This window comes from Aureobasidium melanogenum (assembly GCF_000721775.1).
Source record: "Aureobasidium melanogenum CBS 110374 unplaced genomic scaffold scaffold_6, whole genome shotgun sequence".
NCBI classification, from domain to species: Eukaryota; Fungi; Ascomycota; class Dothideomycetes; order Dothideales; family Saccotheciaceae; genus Aureobasidium; species Aureobasidium melanogenum.
Window position 1 is genome coordinate 544,665 of NW_024470058.1, and position 18,527 is coordinate 563,191.

The window sequence follows — 18,527 nt, forward strand, 5'->3', positions numbered from 1 at the left end:
TGACCGTCTCAATGCAGTGTGCTTTCGGTACAGCCCGCCGTTCGTAGTCGATGTTAAAGAAGCAACCTGATGATAAATAATTAATTCATCCGTCACTCAGCATGTCAGGTCCTGCGCTCTCTCACTTGGCTGTACTGCGCTGGCGTGTACCCAGAGTGATTGGCTCTGTGCGAAACAACTCAACCATCCAAGAAGCACGCCAGAAACATTCTAATATTATCCGCCGCTTGCAGAGGCAAGAGCGTATCGCAGCCGCCACTCTGGATGCTGATATAGACGACTTCCTGCAACGACTTGAACCTTTTCACAAATCAAGGGCTGCAAACGATGATACTGTCAACACTGCTTTACGACAAAACAAGTATATTTGTACAGAACGACTGTATCATGACAACAACTTAACCAAACTTAGTCAAGAAATCATCGAGCATTTCGATGACTTGAAGAAGCACCTCGCGGATCTCAGGGAAGAGCCCTTCTCAGACTGGCAGCCTGGCGACTCGGATATTGTTCTCCGTCAACTAAATGATCCAAATCTCAAGCCCGGAGATCTGGAGACCGAGTTGAAGACCAGAGAAAAGGATGTCTTACGTCTTCTTAAAAAGGCCGACGAACACCACGCAGCGTTGGTGAAAGCTAGAGAAGCCTTGCGTGAAAAAGGCGTTGCCGCTGCTGAAGCCGTCGCTGACAACTTCGTCAACGCACATGTCTCCGACTATGCAAACATTGATGTCCCTTTGAATCCTGTCGACCTTGATACTATAGACGAAGATCCCTCAGCCATTCTTGCTTCGATCAGGGAAAGGGCTCCCTGAAATCAACACGGGCTGGCGACTTCACACAGTTGCACCAGGAAACTTTCGTTGTGTCTACCAGACACTGCAGAACTCGTCTGTTCTGTCTCATGGGTCGCAGAATCAACCAAGACTTCAAATATATGCAGTACCCTGCTTGGATAGGAAATTGCAGGCAAGGCAAAGATCAGCACGACTGCTCTCTGCGATGGTGTTGAATCTCAAAGAACCACGCCACGATTCAGCGTAGATTCCAAGCACACAATATCCGAGACAGATCAGAAAAGCAGTTGAACCCTCCACAATCTCTCGACTTCAACATGTCACTGAGGGAATCACGACTTTGCAACAACTCTTTCATGCGAGACACATCTTATGGTCAGTGGTATACCAATACTGATGCTGCTCGGCCTTGTTGCCATAACTTCATGGTCGGAGGCCGGCTCTCAGAGATCCACCAGAGTACATCAGCAGTTTTCATGTCTTACCATGAGTAACCTGAGCGCACCACACTCATCACAATGGTTACTGGTCCTATGCAAAAAGTAGGGGATACTTAGACATACAGCCTCTCATCACATTTAATCTACTTGTTAATGCAATATCAAATGCCAAGAACAGCAATTTCATTTTCTTCTTTTATCTTGAGTAGAATACACGAGACTTTCCTCATCGTGTAAGCTGTGTCGCCAGCAAAGCAGTCTTGATTGACAAGCGCATAATTTATATTACACCCGCGAGCGTGCCCCCCTATAAAACAAAAAACTTTTTATCTTGTTTTGTGGTATCGTGTGCAGGAAAAAACAAGACCTCCTTCCCCATCTTAAAGAAGAATAAAAGAAATGAGATTATGATATTGAGCCTTGGAAGGAGGCTGCGAGTAATAGAGATGCGCAGAAAAAAGCCACCGAGGAAAAGAGAACAGTAACAACAGTTCTCTTCAGTTGGTGGGCTTGACGAGCTTTTCCACATCGGCGCCTCTCTTGAGGACGTCTTCCGAGAGGAGAGTCTCTTTTTCTGCGTACAAGCTTTTGTAGGCGCTTCGGATTGTGCTGTCACTGACCTTTGCGACTTCTCCAATGGCTTTGGGCGATCTGACCTGATCCATGAGCAAACTGGCCATGTAGATACAAGCAGCTGCTCCAGACAAGGGCGAGCGGCCAGCAAGGGCTCCGATACTGGCCATGCCCAAAGCAAGGCTTTTAGCGACTTCGGTGGTAGCGAAGTCCATACCGAGTTGGGCACAGAAACGACTGCATAGTTCGTCGGGATTGGTAGTAACAGTCCCTTGGTAAGCCTCGTGAATGCCAACAACTCCATTGCCAATCACCTTGGCCTTGCCTCCAGATTGTTTGTCTTGCTTTGCCAGCATCGACTCAAGCAGCTTGAACGTTCTCCCAATCTCTTTCTTCGAGACGTGAGTCATATCATATATTTCTCGGAAGGTACGAGGCACTTTGTTGCGACGACATGCGATAAAGATGCAGCCGGCGATGATAGCTTCGGTCGACTTGCCTTTGAAATTCTTCGAGTCCTCTGCGTCTTTGAAGATGTGCTTGGCAGCGTCGGCAACGACGTTAGGAAGATCGTAGGAGTCGCAGTAGGCACCAATCTGCTTGAATGCCTGAAGCAAGTTTTTGTTTCCCTTGTCGGCATTGGCCTTACTTTGTGCACGGTGAAGCTCCTTGCTTCTCAGCGAGCCATCACCAAAGGCAATATTTGTTTGTAGCTGACTGCCATTCAACAGGAGATTAGGACCCTCACCGACACGCGAGGGATCATCATTGCCCTGATCATCGTTTGCGAAAGTGCGCCACTCAGCACGCTGATCGATTCCACGTTGCGAGAGAACCATGCCACAGTCTTCACAGATGACATCAGCAGCTTGAGGATCTTCGACGAGGTTGGGAGGATCTTCTTTGCAATCGGGGCATATCATGCGGACGCTAAGATTCTGGCGCCATTCATCAGGCGCCTCGACCTGTGGTTCAACATCGGGTATGGCACCCGGCGACAAAGTGTAGCTCATGATGGTCTTTGGTTTCTGTTGCGAGCTTCGACGCAGAGACTGACGGCGCTTGATGGCTCTTGCGGTGACTCTGAGATTGTATTGTTTTGCGCAGCAGCGGATGAAGAGCGGAGAATACACTTTGGCGACGGGCGACTCAAAAGAAATGTGATAGACGACTAGAGTGAGCAGGTTAGCACGAAGAAGAAGGCTGAACAGAACGAGACGATGGGCAATAGGAATTAGAGGCCAAGTTGAGTGGCGACTCGAGATGCTATGCTAGTGTAACGCAAAGCAGCATGGCTTACCCAAACATCTAGCGGCAGATGGCCCTTGTGAGGTGTCTGGGAAGTGACTAGGACTTTCTTTGCAGTTGTTGTCTTGGAACAGGCGACTGGCGAGACCAGGCAGCAGGAGCCTTCAGTGTTCCGAGACGGATGCGCAGAAAGAGCAGTCGAGCGGGTGGGCGCGTCGATCCAGAAGATGAGACGTGTGCCGAGAAGAACCGCAGATGAAGGAGAGACGGAGGTCGAGGACAAGGACGTGGGCTGATCAAGACGAGTTCGACTTGACGAGGCGTAGAAGAGGTTGTTGTTGTCGCAGCCTGCGCTGTCTCAAGGCAGGCCGCCGGATGGAATGGGTGCACGGGCCACGCGGATCACGGGATCAAACGACGACGGGCGAGTGAATTGGGGCGCGACAGCGAAAGAGTTGTTAGTAGGCAGTTGCTAGAGAAGGAACAATCATATCCACACTCCACTCAATCGCCATGCTCGGTCAATCTCTCAGGGCCTCGGTATGCCGCTATCCATGTCCACGTTGTTGCGCACCACAGATCTTCGTCCGCTGACACCCGCCGCAGCGCCAGTCGCTCCTCCGTCTTGCTAAGCAGCAGTCGGCCACCACCTTCCGCCGCACCTTTGTCACTCCCACTGCTGTTCGCCAAGGTACTTGATCTATCATACCACCCGACAATCCCGCCGAACAGCCGCTCATTGATTCTTCTACCACAGCCGATCTCGTTCAGGACCTCTACCTCCGCGAGCTTAAGGCCTACAAGCCTCCTACCGTCAAGGCCTCTGACTCCGAGGGTCAAGTCCAGAAGTTCTCTCTTCCTCAAGCCCCTGCTTCCCCCGAGGAGGCCGACATTGCCAGCCAGCTCAGCGCATACGAGTCCCAGGAGGTCGAGGTTGAGGGTCAATCCACTGAGGCCGGTGCTGCCCCCGTCGAGGACTGGTACCACTCCCACACCCATCATACGCTGCCACGAACGATTGTTACTAACCACAGCTCTCCAGGTTCGATGAGAGCGAGCTTGCCGACGAGGAGCCTGCCCACCACTAAGCTCCTGTAAATCCCGCCATGTAAAACAGTTTGAAAATACATTCAAGAGCTTGTCCTTCATAATCTCCGTCTTCTGTTCCACTCCAGTCTACGCTCCCGCAAGCGCCAATTCTTATATGCTCAAGAAATATACACTCAAATTCATCTCATGCCTTCTCATCTCCCCTTGGGCTTGTCATGAGGGTCCTTTCGGTCCACCAGCTCAGACTCGAAATAAGAACCGTCTGCTCGAGATTTCCTTATATACGCTTCTTATGAACGATCTGGCTTGAATCTGCCGAGCTCGGGCTACTTTGTACACTATCTCGAGCGAGAGTGAGACAATCTGCTCCAGTGCATGGACGGTCGATCAGCCTGTTTGTGATATGGAGATTTCCAGAAAGTGTTCATCTTAACTGAGAGACCCCCCTAGATCAATGCGAGATGAGCCTTGCTCGTCTTGCATCTTGTAATGTGATTAGATGGATATCCCCCGCACGTCGGGGCGTATTGATATTGAGGTAAGATAAGCCGCATTAAACGCTCGGAATGTTCAATCTTGCAAGGATCTTATAGCATAGATCTTCATCAATCAGGCATGTTTGTAGATACCTTGTCCGAAGCACAGAGGTTCTGATCGTGAAGACTAACTTATGTGAAGCCGGTGCCACTTGCCACTACTATCAGCCAACCAAAAGCTACCGTCTTGTCAGGACTCTTCCTCCGGACGTTTGAAAGGTAGGCAACAATGTAAATCACAACTTGTTCATATTGACATGCATGGCAGACACCGAGTCACGCAAGCCACTTCCTGCAGCTGGATCATGTAAGAAAGGTTCTGCATATGACAAGTGAGCAGAGGTGCGAAGATAGACAAGACAATGCATGCATAGCTTGATCAACGCTTTGCCAGCATGACGAGAGTTCCGCATCGATTATGCAGGTAGGAAGTTGCAAGACGTCCGTCGGGGCACCGTTGTGGCCGCGTAGATCCAACAAGGAGTCGACGACGCGTACAGTTAAGTTACTATGCATGTAGCTAAGCCGCGCCGTGGACGACGAGGACCTCCGAACTCTCCTGATCGAGGGATGCGGCTGTGTGCTTCGACCAGTACGAGTCGTCGGCTTGTGCTCGCACCTCCCCTCTGCCAATGGTGCCATATGCGACTCAGATTAATGTTGAGATTGAGGCAGAAAAGAGGCTGCTCCTACGGTGTAAGTTCCGCGAAGGCGCGCGCGATTATTGTTGGTGGGAAGCGAACGGCAGTTCAGCGGACTCTTGCTTGAGCTAGGATGTTTTGTGCATACTCAACCAGATCGTTGACAGATCGAACCAGGGTAGGGTACAGAGACCTGGAGATTGCAAAGCTGCATTTTGCTTGGCGTAAACTAAGACTTGCTTGCAACAAGGACGGCATGGACGTTGATCACGGCGTATCTGCACCGAGCGGTGTAATAGACAGGAGAGTACGAGGGCCAACAAGTCATGAACGAGACATACTATTGCAGTCTGAATATGCTAAGATGGTCGCAGAGTGACGCTAAAGTGTTGAGCTTGGACGGCAGCTGTTGCTATTTACGTTCTTGGAAAAGAAGGCACAAAGAAAGGGCCGGCCGGCCAGAAGAGAGCTCGTGCGGCAAGTACGGAGTCGGTAAGTGTCTGCAACGACGACTCGACGGTGCCAAGGTCGTCCCGACACGATTCGGCTCCGGATCTGCGATACGTTTTGCTGGCAGTGTCAGCCATGGCAACTTGCAAGCAAGCAGGCTGCACACATGACTGGGCCGCTGGTGGAGCGGCGCGCACAGCAGCAGAGTTCGCGAGTCGGACAGCAGGGGTATTGCACCTTACTGTAAAGTTTAAAAACGTCATATTGGAGAAGCGAAGACAGCGGTTTGTCGGGATGGGTTAGACGATAGATGACCATAGCGTGCCGCCGGTGCTGGTGCCCTGCTTCCGTTTGAAACGACTTTTACCTATCCAATCCCCTCTTCGTCTCGTCTCAGATTGTTCTTTTGTACCTTCTCTGTTCCTTCCTCTGACGTTCGTCCCGTCGCCTGTACATACACCCTCGTTCCCGCCCCGGTCTATATAGTATTGCCATACCCTTCAATTGGCTTTCGAACTCTCTCAGGACAATTACCAAAACCGACCATCTTCCCGCACAGGTCTGTACTTGATCCGCTCGAGCACGCGTACGCCTCGTGACAGTAATCCATCTGTCTTGGACCATCTGGAACACATCTGCGCCGTATCCCTGGATTTGGACATGGCTAGACTGTAGTCGCAGCGTCCAGTGTCTGATCAGCCCCCTTGAAACGCGAAAGGGTGGTATAGAAAGAGAAAGAGAAAGAGAATTAGCTTCGGGAAAGAACACATCACGAGCATTCAGAGAGAAGAGGACGCAGGATACAAGCTGGGATCAAGAGCTCCAAAGAGAAGAATCGAGCACATTGTCGACCATGACGAGTGTTGCCAACAACTACCAGAACCATACGGACGCGCTCGCAAACCCAAGGGCCAGGAGATCATATGTCGAGGCTTCCAACGCTGCAGATTTTACCCGTAGCGCCAGCTACACATTTTTGGGACATGCAGCAAAAAAGAATCCCGCCTACAATGCGCCCATGCCCATCACCAACCGGGGTAGCTTTTGCGAACAGGATTTGATCGCTCCCATGGTCGACGACAGCACCGACACATCGCCGCCTGAGTCGTCTGGTTGGTCGACGCCCGCTGACGATCAGATGATGCCTGTCAGCCTGCCTCAGGACCTGGTTGCCGAGCTACACAAGAGTCCCGAAATCACCGTCACAGCGGATAGCGAGCATGATCCAAGCCCACCTGTCTCGCTCAAAGAGGGGACAGCAAGCATAGATTCGGCCAAAGTCCTACCTGCTCCTGTGCTGGGCGATAGGACTCGCTCCCCTTCGAAATCAAGATCTCTAGCAAAACGCCTGAGCAGGAGATTGTCCAGTGCTCCCGTCTCACGCTCTCCGTCACCCGCCAACAGAACACGCGAGGCGAAGCCTGACGAGCCTGTCCAGAATGCTGTCGGTGATTTAGCAGCAGGAACAGCACCGGCAGCAGCAACAGCAGCAGCAGTAGCACCGGCAGCAACACCCGCAACACCAGTAGCACCAGCACCAGCCAGTCGACCGGTGGTCAACCGCAGAAAATCAATCTTTAGAAGACGAGATTCAGAGAAAAACAAGGAAGATGACACTGAAGCTGCAGAGACTGTCGGTTTTCTGGCCAGAAGAGGTACTGTGCTAAAGAGAAAATCACTCAAACCGATTGCGCCAACAGTCACAGTCAGAGCATCCATGGAGGAGCCAACCAAATCTAACCCACCAATGCCACAACTGCCCAAATCCTTCTCCACTGACAGATTACACAACACCACACACTTGCATCCTGGCTCTGCGAATCCCATGCCGCCATTGTCTTCCACCGAGAAGTATCAGACTCTACCTGCACTTTCCTTGCCTAGGAAGAAAGATGAGTTATGGAGTGTTTTCAGATCATTAGATGGCGACTACACTAAGTAAGGACATCCCATACCCTTCGGTTCTCCTGCTACCCGAGCTTACATTTTCTAGATTCCAGTCCAAGTCAAGCACTCTGAAAGCGAACGTAGTCAGATCTTCGCTACTACCCTTCCTACGAAACTATGCCGACCATCCATCGAATCTCACACTAAGAGCAGAAGACTTGGATCGACGCACAAACATCCTCAACAAGTGGTGGACTGGCCTTCTGGATATGCTTCATGGAAGAAACAATCAGTCTATTTCAGGCACAGACCGTCCAGCCATCTTGGATGGTATATCAGGCATCATGGACCGCCAGGAATGGCGCTTGTCCCCATCGCCTCTCTGTCCTCTTGATCGAAGGACCACTGTTGTGCCTGTGAGGAACAAGTCTACGACTTCCCTGTCTTCGAGCGGTCTCGATTTCTTGACCGAGTCCGTTCACCACAACGTGCGAAACATGTTTGTGCAAAACCTCAACTCACAGATGGCCTTTGTGGTTGATAGGATGTCGCTCAAGAATGCTTCTGCCAGTCTGGTAACATTCTGTGGAAAAGCTACTGCCTACGCCTTTTTCTTCTGCCCAGGAATCGCTGAGGTGCTTGTGCGCCTCTGGGACGCACCTACGGAAATCATGCGAAGAGTTCTTTCAGAAAGTGGTGTGAGCAGATTTGACAATCTTGCTGAGGATGCTGCAAGGATCAACTCGGCCTTCCCCCCTGCCATGCAGTCCTTGGGCTTTGTCTCGTTAGGAAAGATGGTCAAACATCTCAGAACACAGACACCTTTGCCACTTGGAACAGCAAACATTCAATGGTACGGCTATTGGCTCGAGCGATGGTCAGGTCGTGAAAGCGACCTTTTCTTCGCCTTTGTCAAGCACTTTCATATTCTAGTCGCCGACTACCTGCCGTCGGATGCTACCAAGAAAGAGAGAATCTGCGTCCCAGGTCTACTCTTTGTACACTCTCAGATCTTGGTCAACCTTGATTCTACTATTCACCGTGATGCTGGTCAATTACACGGTGATTCATCAAACAATATTTCTCCTACGTTTGACGACGTCCTGGTTGATCCAGACGCAGTCGCGTCAACTTTACCCTTACCACCTACTAATGCTATCCGAATTATGGCGGAAAATCGCCTAATAATGCTAATTCGAGACTTCCTATCAGAGAGAGCCTCGGAGCATCCTTTTGCTCGACAACTCTTTGCAGAGTCCTTTGCATCTCTGCTGCAAGCCGGCGCACGTGGCATATCTGTTTATGACCATCTAGCCTGCTATACCCTTTGCGATTTCTTGGAAGAAGCGTTTGCAATCATCGTTCGATACGAACAGATGCATCCCTCGCAGTCATGTCTCCTTGACTCGGATTTCTGGATCGACGTGTGCAAGAGAATGGTTTTCAGCCAAAACACCATGACCGAGATCAGATTGTTCGCCTTCCTTTACACAATCTGGAGCACGGTCAACAGCAGCCCAGAGCGCAAGACCAAGATGTGCATCGACCTCCTACTCGATCAAGAAGTCTTTGACAAGACCTTCAACCATTGGTGTCCCATGGTCCGCGCTTACTACATGCGACTACTTTGCTGGCGTGTTGGTCGCTACGATGGGGAGGAGTCTACATGTGACAAGTGCGTTGACCAAAATTGTACCTGCACTGAACAACTTGCTAATTCACATCTTTCTAGGCTGATCTTTGAGACACTGCTGCAACGTCTACAGGTCGTCTGGTCACACTTCTTGTGGCAAAGACAACAAGCCGCTCAGGGCAAGATGTTACCCCCTTCAACAACTCCTTGCAATCCTGCTCCTAGCAGACGTTTGTTGATCATTCGTACTGATACTCAGGTTGCACCGGGTGGCTCTTTCTTGGCCTTCGACGGAATTGTGCCACCGCATCCATCGGCTCCGATCGGTGCGCCCAGCCAGACATGGAAAAGAGATTCTGTCATCTCTCAAGCAGCTTCACTAGATATCCGACCCACTTCGTCGGCGTCTTCTTCTGACTTTGGCATGGAAACCGAGCGCCCTGAAAGTGGACTTCGTGGCTTCCTTCGTAACATAATGGGAGGCAAGAGCCGATCGAAGGCCGCATCTGCCTCGACGGCTAAGAATTCGTCCGCATCCGCCTCCTTGCCATCTGTTCCAGAATCCACGGCATCCGGTGGCAAGTTAAGCCGTTCAGCAACAACCGCTACCCAGGCACCAAGAGCGCGTGCCTCTGCTATGAAGCAGTCGCCTCTAACAACACCTCATGCCAGTCGAGGTCCGTCGCCGATCAGGCACCGAAACTTTTGCTTCAAGTTCTCGCTCGAGATGCAGCACAAAGCACACCACCCTACCGCCATGCGCCTAGCCCCACCTCGGCTCCCCTTGGCCGCACACCTCTATCTCCAAGAAGCCAACGATGAAGAGGTTGTCATCAAGGCTGCTGAACCCATTGGTGAGGCTAAAGCTCAATCAGTATACTCTGGCCGAGCTCTAGCTGAGTGGGTATGCATCCTAATGGAGTGCCAGGGCTTCTTCGAGCGCAGAAAGGGTGAGGGAGTGCCATCCAACAAGCATGTCGAGACACCAACTCTAGGTGTTGAGGTCTTTGGCAAGGGCAGATGATTTTTCACCTACACTTGAGCTGTCGATTCTTTGCCTTGCACTTCCTCTTGTTCATTCTTTTGTCCATTTCAGTACATAGTCAAGCATTTGTTGGATTTGGGGTTTCGTCTTTTGTGTTTCTTTTTCTGGTTGCATTGCATGGTCGGTCGTTCTGCATTACAGGAAAATCTGCCCTCTGAAGGCATGAGATATATACATGGTATTCGTTACTGAAGCAATTCAAGCGGTGATATCTTGCCGGGTCAACAACAAGCATCGAAAAATAAATTGATTCCAAGCCGCTCCAATGCCGGTATATCTAGTACCCAGCCCGATGACAGTCTGCTTTAGACAGATAGCTTTCTCCTTCAGATCTGTCTAAGTGACGAGAACTGGTCACGGACCTTACCATCGATGGTTTACGTTGCTCTTCTTCTTTTGCTTCCTTTCGGCCAATCTCGCATGCTAGAACGAGCATATAGCTAGCAAGGGGTCAGTTCCGCGGCTCTTCCAAGACTAGGAATCTCAGGTCCAGAACTCAAAATCTCGAGATGGAGCTCTCTACAGAGCATCAACCTCCTCCCAAGTTTTTTTTGCGAACGACTTCAAGATTCCCTAGATGGCAATCGTAAGGCTCGTTGGCCAGGAGCGTATCCATGTTGGGCTTCAGATAGTAGCCTGATCTTCCTTCTGTCGTGCATTCCACTACCCGATGCAATCTCATACAAAGGTCACATGGCCATGGATTTGGTGAGTCGCTCCAGTAACTCCAAGAACAACAGCAGCTCATGGTTGAGGATATCCTCATGACCGCGGAGCATTGGCGTTCTCCCTGTTCGGAGCTAAACTCGTGTCTGGCACGGTAGGTCTCGCGAAAAATGTGGTTTAGACCAGGACATGGTTCTCCGATACGCCAGGGTATAGATACTTCTTCTTGCAGAGAACTTGCGTTGCTTTGGTAGCCATTGGTCGGTTGACGCTGTGCTCATCGCCAATAGGTCATCCTCGTAGACATCCTCAGACGAGATAGCCGATGCCTCGTCTGGACGTTTAAGCTGCGAAGCGTGCTTTGTTCTCAAGGTTGGAGAATCAGGAGTCCTGGTTGGAGGCGACCATCCATAGACTTGGGACAAGCGATGGAAATTTCAATTGGAATGCACTCACCTCGTTTTGTCTAGCCTTAGGCGATCTGATTGTCACTGCTATTTGTCTAGATCTGGTAGAGACATGATACGTTTTCAGCTGGTCGGGTCTCTACACTGAGACTGTCTCTCGGCGAAGACTTGTCGCGAGACCCCAAGAACGTCTCAGCTTGGCAATGATGGCAGTGCGATGGGAGCAAAAAGAGAGAGCAGTTGGATGCCAATATCGCCAAGTTAATTTTTCGTGCGGAGGCCCCGGCACCCCGGAATGACTTCTTATTCTGGTGATGGATGCGAAGACGCGTATGTCATGATGGTCGCATGTCAATTTGATTTGTGACAGATGAGATAGGAAGTACCGGAGGGTACGACTTACGACTCCAGGTCTGGGACTTCGAGAGATACATCGTTCATGTTAGATGGTGTAGTAAGTTACCCTTTCAAATACTTGCACTGCCCAGATCAAAGGCAGAATGATCTTAGAAGATGGCCAAATAGGGCCGGTGGAAGGATCTGCTCGGCAAATAATAGGAAAGATACGGCGCGCAAAGCAGTTACAGAGCTGAGAATGCCGTTCGTATCTCGTTCCTGCCGTATTCCATTTTCCCCGCATCACCCGGCGATAAATGGTCGCCGATGTGTCAATCATCAGTTGCAATCGCGATATGGGCGACATCTAACGACTGCTTCAATTCGCTCGAATCTGAGACGCACGTCGTTATTACCCAGTCGAGACCGCGGACGTGGCGGAGGTAGCACATTCAATCTCACCAAGGACCCCTAGTCGCGTCATCGAAGTATTGTCATTCTCGGCGACCCATCCGGGGCGACTGGGCACACGCGCTGCACATGCAGGATCGTCGTCGAAAGTCAAGCTTAACAACAAGTGTGGCGCTACTTGTCACCGGCCGCGGATATCTTCTCGCCCGTTTCTTCCACGAACTGTCCGCTGTCGCCCATAATTGTCCCCTTTGTCCCTGCCAGCCTTCGCATCCATATTTGTACTTTTTGCGAGAGCATGATCGCCTCATTGTCTCCCATTGTCCTATAACCTATCCTCTCTGGCCTTGACGCTGAACACACCCCACTACGTTGGTAGCCATGCTTAGCCAATGGCTATTGTCAGCAAGTCTGCTCGCGGGCGGAGCAACCGCCTTACTGATTCAACCAACGAATATCACCCAAAATACTGATGTCGTCGACCTCATCGTGGGTAACATTGATTTCGGCGCGGTGCAACCCCTGACCCAAAGTGCCACTGTCAAATTGAATGTAATTATCATCTCTTCAGAACAGGTTTTGTTTCCAAGACGGACGCTGACACGCGACATAGGCGGGTATTCATGATACCATTTACCATGTAACGACACAGAATCGGGATAGTCTTACCGGCTCAGAAATTGCCTACATATCCTGCGATTCCAATGATTATACTGGTTTCCTTTCTTTGAATGATGTCTACTCAACAGCACTCGGCGTTAACGCCTCAGCTATCATCCTCTATAGTTTGAGATCTGAACAATGCAATCTCACCGATCCGGAAACGGCATACCAGAGAGTCTTCTCAATGTCGAACCACACCAGAGCTCAGGATGTATTAAACGCTATCAACAACGAGCCTGGCGTATTGGCAACCATCCAGTATACTACAACCTCGAATCACAACAACGCCAGTAACCAGCAGAACCCAACAGCCACTTACGGATCTTCTCCTACCACAGCAGTTGCCATGATCATTTTGTACAGTGTGACTGGTATTATCACGGCTTTATTCCTCATCATTATCATTACGGGAGCAATTCGAGCACATCGTCATCCAGAGCGTTATGGACCGAGAAACGTCATGGGAAGACCTCGACAAACCAGAGCTAGAGGTATCGCTCGCGCTATGTTGGATACCATTCCTGTTGTCAAGTTCGGCGAGCAACCTAAGTCAGATCCAAAGGTCACAGACGTCGAGTTGGCGGATAACGATACACCTGTGATTCGTCGCTCGGTTGAGAATGATGGTACTCAAGAGACAGAGTCTCACGACCAGGCCGAGCCAAGACGATCAATGGCATCTGCTCGTTCAGGTATCGGTGCTGCAACGGGACATGCTGACTCTGATGCTATTGGAGCAGTGGCTCCCGCTGATTCGGGCGAGGCTCTGGGATGCTCGATCTGTACTGACGATTTTGAGACTGGACAGGACATCCGTGTACTGCCTTGCGACCACAAGTTCCACCCAGCATGTATTGACCCTTGGTTGTTGAATGTCTCGTCAACTTGCCCGCTGTGCCGTATTGACCTTCGCCCTGAAGGATCCACCGACACAGATGCGGCGGCCACCGAGGCAGGCGAAAATGGCGACTTGCCTCCTCCCATGAATGGCTACAATGGACAACCCTACCGCGTCAGCATGCGTCGCAGCTTGCTCATCGGACTTGGACTTGACCGTGGACATCTCGACCAGGGACAAAGAATGGCCGCAGCACGTGAGCTACGTGAACTTCGCCACGATAACCTTGATGGTGTCGAGGGCACACAGCAGGAGCAGGGTGAGGAAGGTCGTCAGCGTCGTAGATTACGAGAGCGCTTCGGAGTGCGTACAAGAAGAAGAGGACAAGCTGATGCGCAGGCGCAGGCAGTTGCTGCCGTCGCTGAAGAGACGGCTTCGACTGCTCCATCGGCAGGTCCAGAGGTTGACAATGCAGCGGACCAGCGTCCTACCACGACTTAGATGCATTGTCGACGGGATGATATTACATGCTACGAGGTTTTTCTGAAGGTGTCTCTGGTGTTTGGGTCTGCATGGCAAAGAGCGAGTGATGATTGAGAATGTGGTTGGACGTTGCTCTTGCATCATCAGGATATGGGTCATTGGAGTAAGGCATGGCATTATGTATTAGTACGACTGAATGAGCGAAAATGTTTCTCCTGGATCTACTTGTCTCTCTGCAGCAACTGATGTGATAGTAAATCGTCACCTCTGTATGATGTGGCCCGTGCATCAGATGCTTGTCCAGTGACGAAGGCGCTTGGAAACAATTCAGCCGCGCGACGACGAAGGCACCACATTTTCCCACACCCTCATCTTGTCTACACAACCAACAAGATCATACACAATGGCTCCCAAGCGTGCAAACCAACAAGGCGCCATCAGCCAGGTCTACACTAGCCTCGCCTCGCCCGACAACCGCTCCGTCGTCACCGCCGTCGCCTTCTTCGCCGTAAGTGCTCTTTGCATTGCACCTCCTTGAAGAAGCATTCTAGTTATTGCAAGAGGAGGAACACAAACCGTAGAAGAGACAGAGGACTACAGACTATGCTTCTAAAGGGGGGGGTGAAGTGCTTGAGAAGAGAGACAAGACTGATTGAAAACCACAGGCCGGTGTCGCATTCCTGCACAGCAGCTGGAGCGAGATGCTGCTTCCTCCGTAAGTCACCTTCGCCCTTCTCTGTACACGATCTTTCTCGCTTGGTTCAGGACGTCAAAACCTACCATACCATACGCCTTCTCTTGGAGACCCAGAAGCTTACATCACGCGCAATTGCAGTCTTTAAATGCATTCCGCATCAAACCCAACAGATATGACGCGATTGTAGGACTACGCCTGGAAGAGGGAGAGGGGCACACACTTGTATAAACACACAAAACATCGCGCTTTCTTTTTTCATGAATAGGGAATGGGCGTTTTGCTTCTACAAAAGAGGAATCCAATACTTTCTCCATCATATCGACTACTCTTCTACAATCAGTTAGTGGGAATCGAAAGACTCAGGGAGTCTGGTCAAGTGCAGGTATGGAGGTTTGCATGACTTCCGAGTGACTTGTTTGACTAGAATGTGGTTGTTCTCTGGACTGTCGGTTCGCGCTTTCCTTGTTGAGTCTTAAGTCACCACAACGTTACTGCCTTTTGTTGATTAAAGTGCTGACACAAGATCATGTACAATTCGCTCTTTCATAGCGTATGGTTTCCGATTGCTCATCATACAGATTGACAGCCATTCCTGAGCACCAAAAACATGCGGCCCTCGCGCCTTCCAATCTAGTACTGTTGTTGCCTGGGTCAGCACCACCTGCTCCACCACATCCGGAGCCATCGTTCCTTCCAATCAAGAACCAAATTCGACCTTGGTGCAGCAAGAGCTAGAGCCACGGGTTTCTCCATTGACTATGTCGCTCTTTCCTCCAGCTACCAGCTCAAAGACACAAAATCTCGTATTCCTGATTTGTTCTTCTTCTGCCATCTTACATCTATCCATCCAACATCATCATCGAGCCCACAGCGCATCTATCAGCGACGGTGCAGCCACGCGACACGCTTAACTCTGCTTTCCTTAAGGGGATCGTGAGACTCGAATCTACCGCTCAAGCATCCCTCTGCTGAAGCTTTCATGCCGATGCAAGTCTGCTTGTGCGCTGTCGAATCGGGGTGTGTGGAGAAGCGAGTTGCTCGATCAAAATATGATGACTTGCGTTCTGATGATGTTGGTTGGTGAGGGATACTCAAGGTCGAACTTGTCGAGATGAGTTCAGATTATTGATGTTTTATCGCGAATTGACATGGAATGTGACCTTGACCTCTAGGTGTATGGATCCGTTCGATGTTGTTTGGAAGCTGCACAATATCCTGGCTTCTACGGCGATGATGTCTCCACGGAGCCCTTGCTACATGGCGGGAACAATCATTGACTTTTCCTCTTCGCCAGTCCACTCAATGGTCTTCACGCAGAATGCTTCTCTTAGTACCCTCGCCGGTCTTCGGAATGCTATCTGGGTGATCATTCGGATCAGAGGCCTCCGCTTGCTTTGCGGCAGACTTCTGGCTTATATCTATACTGCCATGATGTTTAACTTTCTGCTTGATTGTCTCGCTCTTGACAACGCAGAAAGCATTCGTGCTCTCCTGCCAACTCGAGGTGCTTATGGCGAAACGATATACCTCGTTCATACCCACGACTTTAATGGTCAACGTTTCAAGCACTGTTTGCTGCATAGGCCCACTTGCCTGTCTGCCGACACATTGACAGCACGCCGGTACGGAAGTTGACCCGTTATTCGCCAGTGCACTGCCCTTGCTAAGACGTCTATCTGGTTTAGGCTTTGTGCAGGATATCAGAATCGACAGATGTGAGCTACCTCGACTGGTCACGTTCTTTGTCGCAATCATATCAAAGAGCAGCTGATATATATTCACGGGTAAGATACACAATGCTGACAACCACTGACAGCCGGACTTCGAGACCCTTCATTGCCCACGTCCGCTCTTAATATTGACTCCGGGTTCTTTCTCTGTATGCTCACCCGAGCTCTTTCTCCAATAAGCTTTTATCTGCGTGGTTGCAAGGCAATCTCACCAATCGCATGAACCCTCAGAAAAGATGAGCACTAAATTATCTTCGGTCATGGACGCCGTTCTCGTCCTCGATGTGGGTGTCACGGCGGACAGTGAGAGCTCCTAAGAGTTCGACGCACTTGCATCGCTAGTGCTCCTTATCTAGGTAGCCGAGACCTTACGCATCATGATAATTAGGTTCAGGCGATTTGTGACAGTGTTCCATACTTCTCTGTATTGAGCTGTCACTAAGCACAAGAGTGTAAGTGCATGTGCAGGCAGCAGACAAGCAGCCATGACTCAAAATAGTCCTTGTTGTGTCTGGTGATGCTACACGACTGGTATTTGCGAGTGACGCATCAGGTTGCCTCAAATTCATCTAGACTACCGAGCCAGCGAATTTGTTATTCGGAGCCGAAGATCCACTCTTTGGTGTCTGGTCCTCTTTCTTTGTCTTTCCTGGTGAATGCCAGATGCACTATGCAATCAAATTCCTTCGTGGCTCAGTCATGAGGAACGAAACTCATGGCTCTGAAAAAATAATGGACTCATGACCACCTCTGCTCCAACAAGAGATAGCAGATATACATCAGAATAGTATTCGCTTGATTGACTACTCGACAGTAGCGGAGCATTTAGGGTTGACATATCTTCGCTTGACTCAAGCTTGACAATATAATGCTTTCCGAATATCCTTCCACGGACATCACAAAATAGCAACATGCTTGTCACGATTCTCGTTTGTTAATAGTAGCTACTATACCAACGACAATGACAGAAACTTGTATGTCAGGGCCCTTCGATCATTGTCGACAAGCATCAGTATACTCATGCCAGGGTCATATGCTCGTCAGCCCAAGCACGAAGCACGTCCGAACCTCGGCCGCCACTTTTCCCTTACCACAAACTCCACGCATCACCAGATGCTCGCCAACATGGCATTGACTCTTGTGAGCTGTCGAGACCATGCAGATCACTTGATCAAGTGACGGAACGCTGTCAATGACAGACGGCAATTTGTGCCTGTGGCCCGAGGATGTCGCGCTACAACGCCGAGGCAATGGCGATAATAGTTAGCGATAGATAATGCTTGCTTTTCGGACGGCTAAACAAGTCAAGAGAGTGTTTAGAGTTGTTCCGAGGAAAGAGCTTCGGATGTTGTTGCCGCGATAGTTGCTGTCAGGGACCCTGATGCTTGAGCATTGATGCTGCCGGGATGCTGCTAGTCTTGAACTTAGAAGCGAGAGCTGTATATGCAACTAGGTGATCTTGACGACTCGACCGGGATCCTCCACTAGAGATGTGGTCTATGTTGAACATCTTTCTGGATCTGTGCACCTTCAAATGACACCTTTCCTACCGCAAAGAAATCTACTGAAGCGAGAAAGTAGCGAAGACGACGTGCAAGAAACATCTACCTAGCAGATCCCGACTGGTAGCTACATATGAAGTATAACGAGTATGGTCCAAGGCCGCTGGGGAACATTAATAAAGTTCTGATCCTTGACTTCACACTACCCGTCTCGTTCTTGCTGGAAATACAGAGTTGTACTCTTGTGGTGCAAGGCGACAAACCATGACCTACCTTGAACTCTGCGTGACCGTGACAACAATAGAAAAGAGAAGACATACCAGTTGTTGCGTTGCCAAGCAAAACTCGTCCCTGTACTTAACCTCTGTTAGAATGTTCCATTAAGCAATTCGCAGAAAGAAGAAATCGTCCGCGAATTGCTACCTCTCGGTCTTGCTCGCTAGTACTTGGATGCATTGCTTGATTCCAGTTTCAATCCTTCAGAACACTGCTTC

At 50.2% G+C, this 18,527-nt stretch overlaps 7 protein-coding genes across 7 annotated transcripts; 5 read left to right on the forward strand and 2 right to left on the reverse strand.

Moving 5' to 3' along the window:
* Window positions 1–101: 101 nt before the first annotated feature.
* On the forward strand, window positions 102–815 carry M437DRAFT_45207 (uncharacterized protein; the record flags this gene model as incomplete). The annotated part of the gene is made up of 1 exon (XM_041021044.1): window positions 102–815. The coding sequence occupies one exon, from the start codon at window positions 102–104 to the stop codon at window positions 813–815; it is 714 nt and encodes a 237-aa protein (XP_040881284.1).
* Window positions 816–1,734: 919 nt separating this feature from the next.
* Window positions 1,735–2,823, reverse strand: M437DRAFT_45140 (TFIIB-domain-containing protein; the record flags this gene model as incomplete). Its single annotated transcript, XM_041021028.1, has 1 exon — window positions 1,735–2,823. The coding sequence occupies one exon, from the start codon at window positions 2,821–2,823 to the stop codon at window positions 1,735–1,737; it is 1,089 nt and encodes a 362-aa protein (XP_040881285.1).
* A 748-nt stretch (window positions 2,824–3,571) lies between these two features.
* M437DRAFT_45102 (uncharacterized protein) lies at window positions 3,572–4,146 on the forward strand (the record flags this gene model as incomplete). Its single annotated transcript, XM_041021023.1, has 4 exons — window positions 3,572–3,598; window positions 3,665–3,749; window positions 3,816–4,038; window positions 4,101–4,146. The coding sequence occupies 4 exons, from the start codon at window positions 3,572–3,574 to the stop codon at window positions 4,144–4,146; spliced, it is 381 nt and encodes a 126-aa protein (XP_040881286.1).
* Window positions 4,147–7,452: 3,306 nt separating this feature from the next.
* Window positions 7,453–10,279, forward strand: M437DRAFT_44801 (DUF1765-domain-containing protein; the record flags this gene model as incomplete). Its single annotated transcript, XM_041020971.1, has 4 exons — window positions 7,453–7,673; window positions 7,729–9,297; window positions 9,355–9,783; window positions 9,844–10,279. The coding sequence occupies 4 exons, from the start codon at window positions 7,453–7,455 to the stop codon at window positions 10,277–10,279; spliced, it is 2,655 nt and encodes an 884-aa protein (XP_040881287.1).
* A 2,222-nt stretch (window positions 10,280–12,501) lies between these two features.
* M437DRAFT_44932 (uncharacterized protein) lies at window positions 12,502–14,122 on the forward strand (the record flags this gene model as incomplete). Its single annotated transcript, XM_041020997.1, has 2 exons — window positions 12,502–12,672; window positions 12,734–14,122. 2 exons carry the CDS (start codon window positions 12,502–12,504, stop codon window positions 14,120–14,122), a joined length of 1,560 nt encoding a protein of 519 aa, XP_040881288.1.
* Window positions 14,123–14,507: 385 nt separating this feature from the next.
* M437DRAFT_83209 (uncharacterized protein) lies at window positions 14,508–14,823 on the forward strand (the record flags this gene model as incomplete). Its single annotated transcript, XM_041027890.1, has 2 exons — window positions 14,508–14,612; window positions 14,770–14,823. The coding sequence occupies 2 exons, from the start codon at window positions 14,508–14,510 to the stop codon at window positions 14,821–14,823; spliced, it is 159 nt and encodes a 52-aa protein (XP_040881289.1).
* Window positions 14,824–16,100: 1,277 nt separating this feature from the next.
* On the reverse strand, window positions 16,101–16,556 carry M437DRAFT_64818 (uncharacterized protein; the record flags this gene model as incomplete). The annotated part of the gene is made up of 1 exon (XM_041024482.1): window positions 16,101–16,556. One exon carries the CDS (start codon window positions 16,554–16,556, stop codon window positions 16,101–16,103), a length of 456 nt encoding a protein of 151 aa, XP_040881290.1.
* Between the last annotated feature and the right edge of the window lie 1,971 nt (window positions 16,557–18,527).